The sequence below is a fragment of the Piliocolobus tephrosceles genome, chromosome 7 (genome assembly GCF_002776525.5).
Source record: "Piliocolobus tephrosceles isolate RC106 chromosome 7, ASM277652v3, whole genome shotgun sequence".
In the NCBI taxonomy this organism is placed as follows: domain Eukaryota; kingdom Metazoa; phylum Chordata; class Mammalia; order Primates; family Cercopithecidae; genus Piliocolobus; species Piliocolobus tephrosceles.
Window position 1 is genome coordinate 62,487,319 of NC_045440.1, and position 15,203 is coordinate 62,502,521.

General features: G+C 38.9%; 1 protein-coding gene across 8 annotated transcripts in view; it reads right to left on the reverse strand.

Annotated features, from left to right (window-relative positions):
• The window catches only part of ASPH (aspartate beta-hydroxylase), a 225,311-nt gene that overhangs the window by 111,386 nt on the left and 98,722 nt on the right, over positions 1 to 15,203 (reverse strand). For 6 of the 8 annotated variants that reach the window (XM_023222351.1, XM_023222353.1, XM_023222350.1 and 3 more), the window contains one exon: positions 5,629 to 5,670. In XM_023222351.1, coding sequence (XP_023078119.1) covers positions 5,629 to 5,670 — 42 coding nt within the window. Of the gene's footprint in view, positions 1 to 5,628; positions 5,671 to 11,114; positions 12,893 to 15,203 lie in introns of those variants that run through there. The other 2 variants (XM_023222356.1, XM_023222355.1) reach the window with 1 other exon arrangement.

Sequence of the window (15,203 nt, forward strand, 5' to 3'; positions counted from 1 at the left end):
CCCGTCTCGGCCTCCCAAAGTGCTGGGATTACAGGCTTGAGCCACCGCGCCCGGCCTGATTCCTATTCTTAATAAGCTTTTTGTCTAGAAATTAAAAGGCAAATTCAAAATATGTGGTAATAAAAAATCTGTAAGCACAAGGCATCTTGGGAACAAAAAGAGAAACACATTTTCTGGTCTGGGGTAGGAGATGGGAGTGCAGTCAGAGAAGGCTTCCTGAAAGACAGAACATCTAAGCTCAGTTTTAAGAAATGGGATTGATAAAAGGGAAGTGGAGCGATTAGGAAGAGCATTTTGAACACAGGGAAGCCATAAGCGGGGGCTATCACCTGAGATGCATCATGTGCTGCACTAAGAAGTTTATTTTTTATCATCAAAGCAATAGAGAACTTTGTTCAAATATGTTATATACAGTTATAAGAATCACAAGGAAAACTTCACTGAAGATTTTTTAAGTAAGAAAACTTCTGAATAACACTTGATTATTAACTATGTCCGTTATGTTCTTTATGATCACAGAAAACTAAGAACTATCCGTATGAAGTACTAGTTGCACCAAGCTGATTTACTGGCTGTAATACAGCCATCTCCACCTTTCTTTAAGTTGCTTTGCAGATGTTATTTCTGTTAGTGTAAACGTGATTTATTTTCTAGCGCCATCTGGTGTTTTGTTAGGGCACTGATTATGACTTTTTAAAAAAATACAAATAGTACCCAGGAAATCTTTAAATGTTTTAAAGACATGTAAATACTGTTTACACATATTCTTAATTGTAATGAATAATTTAATAAGATATTAAGTATAAGTCTAAATAAAAAAGTTCAGGAAAAGCCCACAATGCAAATACAATTTTATCTAACACCCACCCACCCACGTGCACACATGGATACATACAAGCAAAAACACATTTCCTTTGCTCTTCAAATTTCTTTAAAGGCTCACAAATCCCAAATGATAACTGACCTTTGATAATATACTAAATCAGGAACATATTGCACATTTTTGTGTTCAGTGAATTTGTCAAAGCATCACTTTTAAGGTTAGAGTGAATTCTTTTTTCTTGGGTCAGGATCTTGCTCTGTTGCCCAGACTGGAGTGCAGTGGCATGATCATAGCTCACTGCAGCACTGATCCTCCTACCTCAGACGCCCGAGTAGCTGGGACTATAGGCGCATGCTACCATGCCTGGCTAAGTGTTGGGTTTTTGTTGTTGTTGTTTGTTGAGACAGTATCTCACTACATTGCTCAGGCTGGTCTCAAATTCCTGGCCTCAAGCGATCCTCCCCTTGGCCTCCCAAAGTGCTGAGATTATAGGCATTAGCCACTGTGACTGGCCATAGATCTATATTTGACCTCTTTCACTCCATTATCCCACCCATTATCAAACCCTACTAACTTTATATCCAAATATATGTAGAATTTAACCAGCACTCACCACCTCTACTCTACATCGTAATCCTGGTCATCATCATGTCTTGCCTGGACCACTGCAATAGTCTCCTAATTGGTTTCCCTGCTTCAGTCTTGCACCCCTATAGCCAGAATAAGCCTTTGAAGACATAATGCAATCATATCCATCTTCTGTCCAGAATCTCCCAAAGGTCATCTCACTGGAGATAATACACAAGTTCTTACTTTTGTCTTTGAAGGCCTATGTGATTTGAACCCTTGTCCACTCTGGTCTCATGCACTCCTACATTCTCCCCTCACACATTCTTTGCCAACAATCACCTCCTTGTTAAGCCTCAAGCATGCTAAGCACACACGCCCTAAGGACTATGAAAATGCTCCCCAAGTCTCAGAACTCTTCTCCCAGACAGTGGTGCAGCTCAGGCCCTTGCCTCTTCAAATCTCTGCTTAAAAGTCACCATCCAAGAGGCCTATTACACAGAAACACCTCCTGTTCATTCTCTATTTTCTTTTCCTGCTTTATATTCCTTTTCACACTTAACATTGCCTGTTATATTTTAATTTTTTAAAAACTACATATCTAGCCCACTCTCTTCACTATACACACTGAAATGCAAGCACAATGAGAGCTGTGACTGTTTTATTGACTGTTTCGGCCCCAGTGCCTAAAACAGAGCCTGGACATCGTGAGTACTCACTATGTACTCAATAAACGGATGAACACAAATGACTGTTTGAATTTGACATCTAACAAGTCATTTTTGTATTGGATTATTTTGTGGTTCACACATTTTGTGACCGTGGCTATGGAATATGTGGGAAAAGATGACATCCAGTGGGCAGAACCTGATATTGCAATTTTATCTAAAACATAAAAATAGTCTGATTTGACTTAAGTAACAGATGTCTGCAAATGAGGGCCTATTTTGCCTTAAAACATTCCATTTCTGTTATTATGAAACTAAAGTCTGATGAGTGAAGGACATTCCGTTTTTTTACTACATATTCCAGATACGTAATATTTACGTAATGTTTTCTTTCCCTTTTCCCTACCAGATAACAGCACCATATGAATCGATTCGAGTGAAAAATACATGGAATTTCCACAGCTCACAATTTGCTCAACAGAGTTTTAATAAATCTGTGATAACATTGATTCATTATTTATTTTAATTCTGTCTATTCCTGCATCTCCCCCAAAATATGTTACAAACATATTTTGGTTGGTACTGATCTAAAGTGCTAATTTTAAATGGGGGGAGAGTGACAAACCAGTCAACAGAAGCTGTTGCAATGATTCTCTTTGCAGGTTCCAGAGGTCCCAGCCCCTACACTCCCCTGGCAAACTCCCTTTAGGATCAGAGTCCCTGGAGGTCAGACCTGTGCACCGAGGATACCTGGCAGTGCAGGGGAAGGTACGGGCTGCTAAGGCTAGAATGGGAGGTCTGGAGCATGAGGGGCAGAGATGTGAGGAGCTCACAACTGCAACCATCCTGTGAGCAGCAGATTTGGGGAGGGGTTGCAAGTGTTCCTGTTTTTCTGCAACAAGCCATGCCCACCATTCGGACTCCCTGTCCCTCCCTTTGTAAGAATGCATTACAGTGGACCTCCCAGAAGCAAACCAGTCAATGCGTAAATGAGAAAGGGCTCTGTTTGGTACAGAGATGTGCATGGTCTGAGTACAGTGTCCACAGCATGAAAAAAATGTCCAGACTTCCACCATGGTCTAGTCTTTGACTTTCTCTCACTGTATCTTATACACTCTAGGCTTGTTCAGGTGCTCCAGCTTCTTCGGCCCTTCTCTCCTGTCTCAGGACTTTTGCACAAACTGTTCCTCTGCTCAGAGTGCTTAGGTTTCCCTAACCTCCTGGAACACCTTCTTCCCTGACTCACAGCCCCTTCTGCCTACGGCATGCTTTCCTGCTTTGTTTCCTCAGAACTCTTACCACAATTTCAGTCTGTGTGTGTACTGCTGGTCTCCCTATTGGGATGTGAGCTCCCTGAAACAGGAACCTGGTCTGTCTTGCTCTCACCTGCAACCACTTGTCTAGAACAACGCCTGGCATGTAGTTGGCACACAAATATTTAAGGGCATGGAGTGTGTTTTGAGGGGCAAAGATCAGGAGTCGGTTTTAGACTTGTTAAGTTTGAAGCGATTATTCCACATCTAACACGTTGAAGTTATCAGGCAGACACCATGTAGACAGCTGGACACAGCAGTCTAGAGTGCAGGGAAAAGACCCAGGCTGTGGGTAAATTTGGCAATCTGTGGCATACAGAGGCATTTAAAGCCATGAGATTAGATGAGATCATTAAGCGAGTGCATGTATATGGGGAAATGCTCTGAGAACTAAGTCTGGGGCACTCCAGTGATTAATGGTCAAGGAGATGAGAAACATCCATCTAAAGAGCCTGAGAAAAGCAAACAGTAGAGAGCAGGGGAAAGATGAAGAGAACGTCGTATCCAGCAAGCCATGTGAAGGGAGTGTTTGAAGGACAGGAAGTGATCAAGTCTATCGAAAGCTGCTGATTTGCCCCTTCTTGCCTTGTGTTTTCTCATTAGCACGTATCACTATCTATTATAGTTATATCCTAAATATGTTGGAAGATCCAGAAAGTAAGACAGCGGACAGCTTGTTAGAGTATGATGATCAAGCTAATCTCAGTGATCTATAAAACAGAGCCAGCGAACAGTTTCTGATATTGAGGAGAAAACTGCAGAATTATACAAATTATTTACAAATGCATAACTAAGTACTAGAAAGAAATATCTAAGGCCAGGCACAGCAGTTCACACTTGTAATCCCAGTACCTTGGGAGGCCAAGGTGGGAGGATCACGAGCTCAGGAGTTTGAGACCAGCCTGGCCAACACAGTGAAACCCCATCTCTACTAAAAAATACAAAAATTAGTTGGCGTGGTGGCATGCGTCTGTAAGCCCAGCTACTCGGGAGGCTGAGGCAGAATCGCTTGAACCGGGGAGGAGGAGGTTGCAGTGAGCCGAGATCATGCCTTTGCACTCCAGTCTGGGTGATAGAGCGAGATGTCATCTTGGAAGGAAGGAAGGAAGGAAGGAAGGAAGGAAGGAAGGAAGGAAGGAAGGAAGGAAGGAAGGAAGGAAGGAAGGAAGGAAGGAAGGAAGCTAAAAGAAAGTTAGGAGTGGGACTTGGGGATATGAAGTAGTACGGAAGAGGACTGCTGCTATTTGTTATAAACCTCAACTTTTTAAACTACATCCTTGTACTACTTTGACAAAAATTAAAAACAACTAGTTAGAAAAACATTTTCATGAACTAGAGGCCTACTTCTCAACTTATGGGCTGTGAAATTACAGCGAGAGGCCAGCAACTCCACATGTTCATCAAGTGTCATTTGCACACCAAGTAAGGTCTTATGCACCGTATGTACAAGATACATATGTACATACTGTTTTCATCACTACAAATTAAAAGCATTCCTGAAATTGTAATAATATTCAATCATTAAAGATCATGTCATTCAACTGATACTAAAAATAGCCACTATTCTATGATCATCCATATACTTTTTTAACATTAAAAATAGTTCTTCACTCTGAGTAAGTTTAGGAACCCCTGTGAAAGCTGAACTAAAATACTATGGACTATTAAATTTATGAGACTGCCTTTGTAATAAACGTTTGGAAGGCAGAGATAATTCTTTCTACATAGCTATAACTTTGTTTCCATGTCTTTCCAACAATTCAGAGTTCCTTGAAAAAGGAATCTTTGGATTCCTATACCTAGTACAGTTGTTGACATACAACAATAAATAATATTTAATGTATCTTAAGTGCTTTCCCTGTTAGCTATTGCTTTAAGCACTTTACGTATATTTTTATTTTATTACTATCATGGAAACACAGCCTTCAGAAGTTGGTACTCTTACGATTCCTACGTTACAGAAGAGAAAACTGAGGCACAAAAGTTAAGTATTTTTCTGAAGGACACATGAGTGTGAATGTCAAAACTAGAATTAGAAGCTATTTAGAATTAAAATTACAATCTCTTTCTGTGCTTTGGCTCTTAATGTTTATGTAAAATATTAATAAGTGGTCGATGATAAAATCATTGAAATAACAAACCTAGAAGCAAATTCTTTTAATTAGTGACATAAAATTGTTATTCTTCGATGGAAAATAAAATCATGTTATTCTTTTCCCCATGTACATTTTAAAGGCTGTTTATTTGACAATCTCACCTTTTGCTTTTTGTTGTGGATCATCTGTTGTTCTATTTGTTTCTGAAAATTAAAGACAAAACATAGTAAGTACTATGCAAGTCACCATTCAGTATCTCAAAATATAGGACAATATTTAAATGAATTCAATAAGTATAATCAAAGAAAAATATATTTGATCATACAAAGCAATTTTCCTAAATCCTGAATTCATTACAAATGAAGTTCATTAGAAAATATCAAGATTTGGGCATATTTCAATTACTTATACTAAAAGTCACCAAGCACTGACTAAGCACCAGGCTAAGTACTCCTTGTCTATAAGGTAAGAGAGTTGGAGTGGGTGATATACATCAACTCCAGGTATCTCTAATAGGGTACAAAGACATGTGGGTGGGGAGAAGCCATCATTAAAGCTTGTTCAATATTGTTATTGTCTCTTAAACCCAAAAAACAACTTGAATAATTGACATCATGTGCTTTAAAGGAATGCAGCATGTCACACTGCTTGGAATATTAGTCTGCTACTCTAAGGACTTCACATATACACAGATGATCCATTGGGGGAGCTCGTGCGGAAGCCCAGGTGAGAAGCCAGAGATGAACCCAAGACCCCACCTGTGTCAGATGCACTAAGTAAATCACAGTCAGTGTCTCTTCCACAGATAGAATCACCTAGGACAGTGGCACCCACCAAGAGCCTAGACTAGTCAAAGAACATCCACCCCTCACAAGGAAAACAGCAGCATATGAGCTGACCATGTGCTTTTAACCTCATTTGTGCACCTATAACTTTACATCAGGATGACTGTGTAAGGTAAATTAGGATCTAATTTTCAAGGTAATCAGTTGATTACAGCACTAGTAGGAACTTATCTATTCTTTGGGTATTTCTAGGAACATGGGCGTATGCACATGGCTTGGAGTGGGAACAAGACAGAGTCTGGGAGACTGATAAAAAATCAGACTCTGTCCTCTCCCACAGAAGCTGCTTGAGGATGTCAGTGAGATCAGGGATGCAGTCAAGTGAACATTGACGCGGATCACTCAATTTGAAGGTGTGGAGTTTCCCACATTCATTCATATAAAACATTTCAATTTGGGAAGATAAAAAGTAAATCTGAGGCTAATTTTAATGCAGGGAAGGGTTTTTTATAAGTCAAGTGTTTTTGCTCCATAAGAGGAAGAAAGGGGAACTAACTTTGAAATCTAGTGTGCCAGGCTAAGTGCTAAGCACATCATTTATGGATTCTCTTGTCTTCTCACACTCTTGGAGAAGGTCTTACCTCCCTCTTTGTGCACAGGAGAAAATAGATGGCTGAGAAATTAGAGTCCCCAAAGCTATCAAGGCCAGCAGTTTACGTAATTCCAAAGCATACGTTCTTTCCACTGAACCACTGTGTACCTTTCTTCAAAGAGAAATAAGCGGACAGAGAAATGCCAGTCTTGACTTTTGCAAAGAGTTGATTTTATAAGGTTGACAGCACATACCTCCTGGGCGGTGCTGCAAGAATAATGCAGGAATTTTTTTTTTTTTTTTAAAGGACTTGTAGGTCTTGGTAGAATGTTCTAGAATTTCTGATCTTTTTAACTATAACCTCTTTGTTATAAAGTTAAGTAGCTGAACTAGACCATTCAATACCATTCATTCAGTAAATATTAACTGAGCACCTAATAATGTCTGCCTTGGCACCCTTGTAGTCATTGGATATACAGCAATGAAGAAAAGCATAAAAAATCCCAGTCCTGAAGGAGCTCTTTCTAGTGGGATCAGCAGTACCTGCAGGAACACTGCAACCCTCCATATCCCCCAGTCATTGCATATGGCTAATGTGATTAGAAAAGTCAAGCGTAAAATGCAAATTTCTGACTGGACTAGATAGAACAGGTGGGTGCTGGTCATGAAGGGGAGTTTAGGGCTCTCCACAGATCTTCCCAGTCTTGGGAGGGAAATAAGGAAGGAGGAGTGGTTTGAACTGGTCACATTCCAAATAGAAGTGGAAGGTGCTGATCCTGATGTGGGAGAGCCCTGGCCAGGTCTCCCCACATCCTCTGGACTCACATCCTCCCAGGAACGTGGAGAGTGAGTGTGGTTGGACATATGCCCAGAAACAAGGGCCGCCATCTTTCTTCCACTTCCCATGCTGTATCTAAAAGCGGGGTGGCAGTCTGACCTAAAGCCTGGCCCAGATCATTCCAGGCCCCAGGCCAAAAGCTCTCTTATTCTCATTCTTGTCCTCTTCTGTCCTTCACCTCACATCAACAAGCTGAGTTCTGAGACTCCTTTCGGATATGGAGAAAATACACAGAGAATACGTTTTAGGCTCTATGAGTTTTATTGCTTAAATTTAGCTTAGGTAAAGGAGATTTCTATGAGATTCAGCTTACCCCATGAGCATTCTGCAGAGATAATAATGAAGTACTACTTTGCTTTATTCTCTGTACCTATGCTTACCTGGAAGATCTCATTTGAATCTCACTGTGCCAAAGAGGAAAATGACTTGAGCCCATATTACATGCAGGCATTGTTCTAAGCACTTAACACAGACTATCCCATTTAAACTTCTCATCATTCATAGGAGGTAGTTATCATTTTACAAATATGGCAACTGAGGCATAGAGAGGCTAAGGAATCTTGTCTAGGGTTACAAAACAAACAAAACCAATTTCAGAAGCTATATTCCATAAAATACTACTTTAATCACACTCTATATCCCAGTAATGGGGAATTCATTAACTAAAGGGAGCTATATGCTCAGCCCACCCCTGAAAACTACAAAAGTACAAGCTCACATGTAACTCATAGTTAGTGTTTAAATATTCATATTCAGAAAAGAAAGATGCTACACTACTCTTTACCTATCTTAACGTGACTTTTTTTCTCCTTTAAATATTTTGTCAGAACAATAAACACCTTACTAAAAAGGATATTAATCTTTAAATGCAACCACTAAAGCAAATCACTTTTGTGGATTTTGTGGATTCAGATATACTGTACTCCATCAGGCACAGTGGCTCATGCCTGTAATCCCAGCAGTTTGGGAGGCCGAGGTGGGCAGATCACAAGGTCAAGAGATCGAGACCATCCTGGCCAACATGGTGAAACCCTGTCTCTACTAAAAATACAGAAATTAGCTGGGAGTGGTGGCGCGTGCCTGTAGTCCCAGCTACTTGGGAGAATGAGGCAGGAGAATCGCTTGAACCCAGGAGGCGGAGCTTGCAGTGAGCTGAGATCGCACCACTGCACTCCAGCCTGGCAACAGAGCGAGACTCCATCTCAAAAATAAACAAAAAACAGATATACTGTACTCTATCATGTTCCAGCACTGTGCTAACCTGCTGGTGAGCAGTTCTTGCTGGACTCAACATACATTCAAAGCGAATTTCCACCCAGGCCTGTGCATCCCTGTGGTAATGAGTGCATTACCACACTGGCATCGGTTCTCTCCCTGCACCTGGACATGCGACTCTGCTCTATCCCTGAGCGCCCACACTGACCAGTCCTCATTCACAGCTTTCCAGTCTCCTTCTCTCTCTGCTAGCACTTCCTTAGCTCATGCTGTATCACCATCACCTATTACTAGTAAGTTGCCTAATCATCTTCCTACCCACACTTTGGCCTCCCTCCAATGGCTTCCACCTTGCACCAGTTGCCTGAGAGTTGCTCTGAATACTGCTGTGTCACCTTGGGCCAGCAGGCACCCCACCTCTCTGACCTTGGCTTTGCTCACTTGCAGGCAGGAGTAATACTTATCTGCTGAGAAAACTCAGCTCCCTGACCTGTGCGCACAGTACTTAGCTGAGCGGGTACATTCAATAAAAGTGGGTCTGCTTACCATTAGTGTTTATTTTTGTTTCCTCTAGACATGCTGGAGCTGAAAACAACCTGTTCTAGAAGCCCAGGGACTTCTTCCTTATTTAGTTCTCCCTTTCTGTCCAGAGAATGAAGACTGGAAATGGAAAAGAGAACTTTCCATGCCCATTTCTGCCCTTCCATCCACTCACGATGAAATTAATATCCTCCCAGTATGAAGTCATGTATAAGGTGGGGCAGTAGTTCTATTTTCAGTCTTTTGAGAAACTTCCTATTGGTTGAACTAATTTACACTCCCGCTAACAGTACATGAGGGTTCCCCTTTCTCCACATGCTCACCAGCATTCATTACTGCCTGTCTTTTGATAAAAGCCATTTTAACTCAGGTGAGATGGTATCTCAATGTAGTTTTGATTTGCATTTCTGATGATCAAGAATGTAGAGCACCTTTTCGTATACCTGTTTGCCATTTTTATGGCAAACTTCTTTTGAAATTCTGTCTTCTTTTGAAAATTCAGATCTCTTGCCCATTTTAAAAATCAGGTTATTAGATTTTTTCCTATGGAGTTGTCTGAGCTCCTTATATATTCTCATTGTTAATCCCTTGACAGATGGGTAGTTTGCAAATACTTTGATGTATTCTGTGGGTTATCACTTCACTTTGTTGTTTCCTTTGCTGTGCAGAACCTTTGTAACTTAATGGGATCCCATTTTTCCGTTTTTGCTTTGGTTGCCTGTGCTTTTGGGGTATTACTCAAGAAATCATTGCCTAGACCAATGTCCTGGACAGTTTCCCCATTGTTTTCTCTTAGCAATCCCACTGCTAGGTATATATCCAAAAGAAAAGAAATCAGTATATTGAAGAAATATATGCACTCCCATGTTTATAGCAGCACTATTTACAATAGCCAAGCTCTGGAATCAACTTAAAGGTCTGTCAACAGATGAATGAAGAAAATGTGTGTACACATATAATGGAGTACTATTCAGCCATAAAAAAGAATGGGATCCTGTCATTTGAAACAACATGGATGGAACTGGAGGTCATTACGTTAGGTTAAATAAGCCAGGCACAGAAAGACAAACATCACATGTTCTCACTAATTTGTGGGTGCTAAAAATTAAAACAATTGAACTCAAGGAGGTAGAGAGTAGAAGGATGGTTACCAGGGGGTGGGAAGGGTAGCTGGGGGAGAGGGGAGCAGGAGGTGAAGATGGTTAATGGGTACAAAAATATAGTTATATACAATGAATAAGATCTAATATTTGATAGCACAACAGGGTCACTATAGCCAACAATAATTTACTGTATATTTTCTATGCCTGTATTGAAATATCTCATATAGTCAAATTTATACATCTACTATATACTCATAAAAATTAAAAACTTGGGGGGAAAAGGTGCAGCAGGCTATCCAGGGAATAATCAAAACTTCTAGGTGCAGGACAAAATCTACAAAGGATGGATGCAGGGGCTTTTTAATTTTAATCTTGCCTCCTGGCAATGTAGCATGATAGTAAATGTAAAATAAGCATTATCTATTAGAAATACGTTAACTGGCTGAGGGTATTCCTTTGTGATTTTAGTTATCAAAAATGCTATAATCTTCTAAAATACCAGTAAGGATAAAATGAACTGATTTTATTATGTAACAAATTAAAAATATCTTATACTTCAAAAATAATGACAATATAGAGAATTCTTCCGTATTTTATTGCACTCAACATTTAATAGAAGACATTTACATTATTTTTAGAAAATTCATTGATGTTGCACAATGGCACATATTTGTAAAGACAAGGCTCATTAATTCAGATATTTGGAATTAAAAACTATTTAAAGTTAACCACAGCATAATGAATCCTCAACGTCCAGAGTTCTACAAAAATCCAGTGAAACTTATTTTATTCGTTCATCAATTTTATGTCACTTAGTTTTCCTAAAAAAATATGGCTTTATAAAAAGTAGCATTCTATAATTCACAAAATGAAGAGCTTTATTATAATTTGAGTATCACCTCTGTATCATCCATATCACAGCTTTAGAAAATTATTGCTTTTCTTATTATCTTATTATTTCAGGTTTCATTACACATTGAGTACCCATGCAGGACTCACTACTTTGTATAATAACTATGATCTACAGTGATAAAAATATAGAAATCTCTTTGATTTTAACCCTAAAAGCAGGGGGAAAAAGTCACCTTATCTTAATGTTAACAAAATCAAGAGCTACCCCTAATAATCAAACCACTTCTTATGGCTTTGCTTATAGTTGCTCATGGTCCTTTGCTCATGGTCCTTTGCTTATAGTTGCTCATGGTCCTTTCAAAATGATGTGGTAGCTACCTTCTTTTCTGACAAAGGATTATTTTCAACACAGCAATTATTTCTGAGCCAAAATAAACCACATTAAATAAAGAAGAAAATCTTCAGTGTAGAAAGAAAAAGGCTCATCGCTGTGAAATAGCAGCAGGCATGGGGCTCTGTGAGCTTTTCACACATCCTCAATCAGCCCAGATTGAGGCATTACTGAGTTCATCTAGTTAGAGCACTGAGCGGTCTCTAGTGCTGCAGGGGAATTACTTAATTAGCCAAAGGCAGAATAATCTTTAAGTTATGCACCAGTAATTTATACAGATTTTCTAAAATTTAAACAAATGCTGAAGAGACTATAGCTATTATACGATTAATCCAAGGTGCTAACAAAGCATTTCTGCATGATAATAGTAGGGTCATTCTTTTTCTTTGTGTCTTAACAAGGAATTTCAGCTTTCCCCTCTCATTTGAAAAAATAAATAACTGATAATTTAAAACTTTCATTGAAATATTAAATTTTTCTAATTAATCAGCTAAAAGCTACAACAATTTCAAAAGTGTTAATCTGAATACTTGAAGCTAATGTAGAAGTTTCTGATAAGAATATCAGTGCAGATATATACAACTCAAATCTTCACAGCTAATGATGATCTCTGTTAGCATTCTTAGGAGTGCTAACACAAAGTACTCTTAATAGCTTTTAAATCATGTTTAACGCAGTTCACACAAGTCAGTCCAACAGTTAGTGCTAATTACTAATAATATATGCAAACCCTGCCAACACAATTGCTGCTATATCACCAATATAATTATTAACTACTGTCTGAAAAACACACATAAATTCAGGTAAGACTAAAATCTATGTCATAAAAAGAAAAAAGAAATCCAATGGATCCACTAACGCTATCAAAAGGGACATGCAGGAATGCAACATGACATTTTTTAGAAACATGTGTTTCTAAAAAGAAAAAAAAAATACACTAAAATGCCAGTGGACTATAATTCATTGAAAACATCTTTAGTGTTCCTTCCCAAAGATCTTGATCTGCTCAGTAATTGCTTCACAAGATCTATCACAGCCATCTTTTGGAGCGTATGGTTAGGCTGGTCCTCCTTTGGTGGTAGGGGCAGTCTTTTTGAAGCTTTAAGTATCTGCAAAAATAAGGGGAAATCTAAATTAAAGGACCAACCAGACATAGACTGTGAAATTGCTTCATTTTCATTCTACTTTTTAAAAAACCCACCAACACAGTAATTTTTTTTTTTTTTAAGGACAACTTGGTAACAGAATAATCAACTACCAAAAGAAGCCCCTGGGGATGACTTGCAAAGCTACTGATGAAAATCTGAGGTTCTTTAGAGCACTCGAGAATTACAACTAAACTGAATAATCTCAATCTTTTAAGAAACACAGCATTAAATTTCTTTCTTCAATATTTTCACTCTATTAAAAAGGAACAGAAATCTAGTATGGTATTTGAAAAATAAACACAAGAAACAGTTTCAAGGATCAACTGGGCACTATAAGCTGCATTTAAAATATATTGCTTTAAAAATTAAAATAAATTTAAAACATATTGATAACATAAATGGTTGACAATAAAAGTATATAAGTATTTTAAAAGAAGTAAAATTAATTCCTATCCAAGTTTTTACAATTTTTTTTTCATTCTTAACTTCAGTATCTGATTTGTTTTACTATCGCATTGGATTTGTGTTACAATTAAACTAGAAAAGGAGCTGGTGCACAGAAAGGCCCTGCAAAATCTTGATATAATTTTTAAAGCTGGATTCCAATATTTCCTTTCTTCTTTCCTCCTTTCCTAACAATTTCTATCTACTATCTACACATGTGCAACCAAAACTTTTTATGTAAGTGGAATTGTTTGAGAACAACTAGACATTTTATGTATACCTTTACATATCCAACATAAATGAATGCTTATATTCCCTCAAAAAGGCAGTACAAAAATATTCATAGCAGCTTTCTTCATAGTCAACAACTGAGGGAAAAAAAACTGTGTCCATTAACATTAGGATGGATTAAAAACTGTAGGAAATAGTTATGAATTAGAGCAAATGACTACACATAACAAGGTGGATGAAACCACAGACAAGATGTTGAACAGAAACAAGTCGCAAAAACAAATGTGTGTGTTTACGGATCTTAAATTCAAGAGCAGACAAAACTAATCTACGATGACACAGTTCACAAGAGTGGTTACTTCTGGTTAGGGTATTACTGAGAGGTAGGAAGAGGAAGATATTTCTGGGGTGCTAAAAGCTTTACATCTTTTTATCTTGATCTGAGTAATGGGTACAGGTATATATGCATGGAAAAATTCAACATTTAAGCACTTCCACATGTGTAAATTATACCCAATAGAAAAGTTTTTTAAAATGAGTTTTAGATTGTCTTAGCATTCGACAATTTTCTGGACTTTGATTTAAGAGGAAGATACATTTCAGAAGTACCTTGGGAAAATGGAAAGTTGTTCAAAGTATAATGATGAGTATTCATAAAAAGGCAAATAAACTAAAAGTTCTACTGTAATTTTGAACAATTCCAATAAATGTCTGAAGACCCCACTCAGAAGTGGTTATGGTGCAAATCTAATATCTCCAAAACTAGGACCGTCATCTCTTCTGCTACTCTCCATTTCCTCCTGCCTTCTCCTCTCTCTCCATTAACATTCTGCCATTCATTCACAAGAACTCAAGCCAGAAATGTAGGAACCTGGACTCCTCTCCCTCTCCCATCAAATTATTTCCAGCCCCGGTTTCCATGAAATCAGGCACCTTTCCATTCATTCTACTGCAGCCAAGCTCCCACCATTTTTGGCTTAGTCTCTGGTAGCTGCCTCTTACTAGTCTCTACCTCCTTGCTGGACTAACACTTTTCAAATTGAGATTCGATCATGTGACTCCTCTGCTTGGATTTTTTCAGTGGCTTCTTGTCATTTTTAGGCACAGATCCAAATGTTATGTTTTTTTTTTGAGACAGGGCCTCACTCTGTCACGCAGGCTAGAGTGCAGTGGTGTGATCATAGCCTATTGTAGCTTTGACCTCCTGGTCTCAAGTAATCCTTCTACCTCAGCCTTCTGAGTGGCTGGGACCAGAGCCACGTGGCACCAAGCCTGGCTTTTTTTTTTAGAGATGGGGTCTCACTATGTTGCCGAGGCTGGTCTCAAACTCCTGAGCTCAAGTAGTCCTCCCACCTTGGCCTCCCAAAGTGCTGGCGTTACAGGCGTGAACCACTGTGCCCAGCAAATCAACACTTTTAAACACAATATGTAAGATCCTCTGAGAAGAGACACTTGACTACATTTCCCTTGTCCTCTTTCACCCCTGTCTGGCATGCTGTCATGGCCTTTGTGCTTTGTAAGCTCTAGCTTCCTCTGCTCTCCTCCTGCCAGCTCCTGGAGCTTTTTATCAACACCTCAAAACAGCTAAAACTAGCAC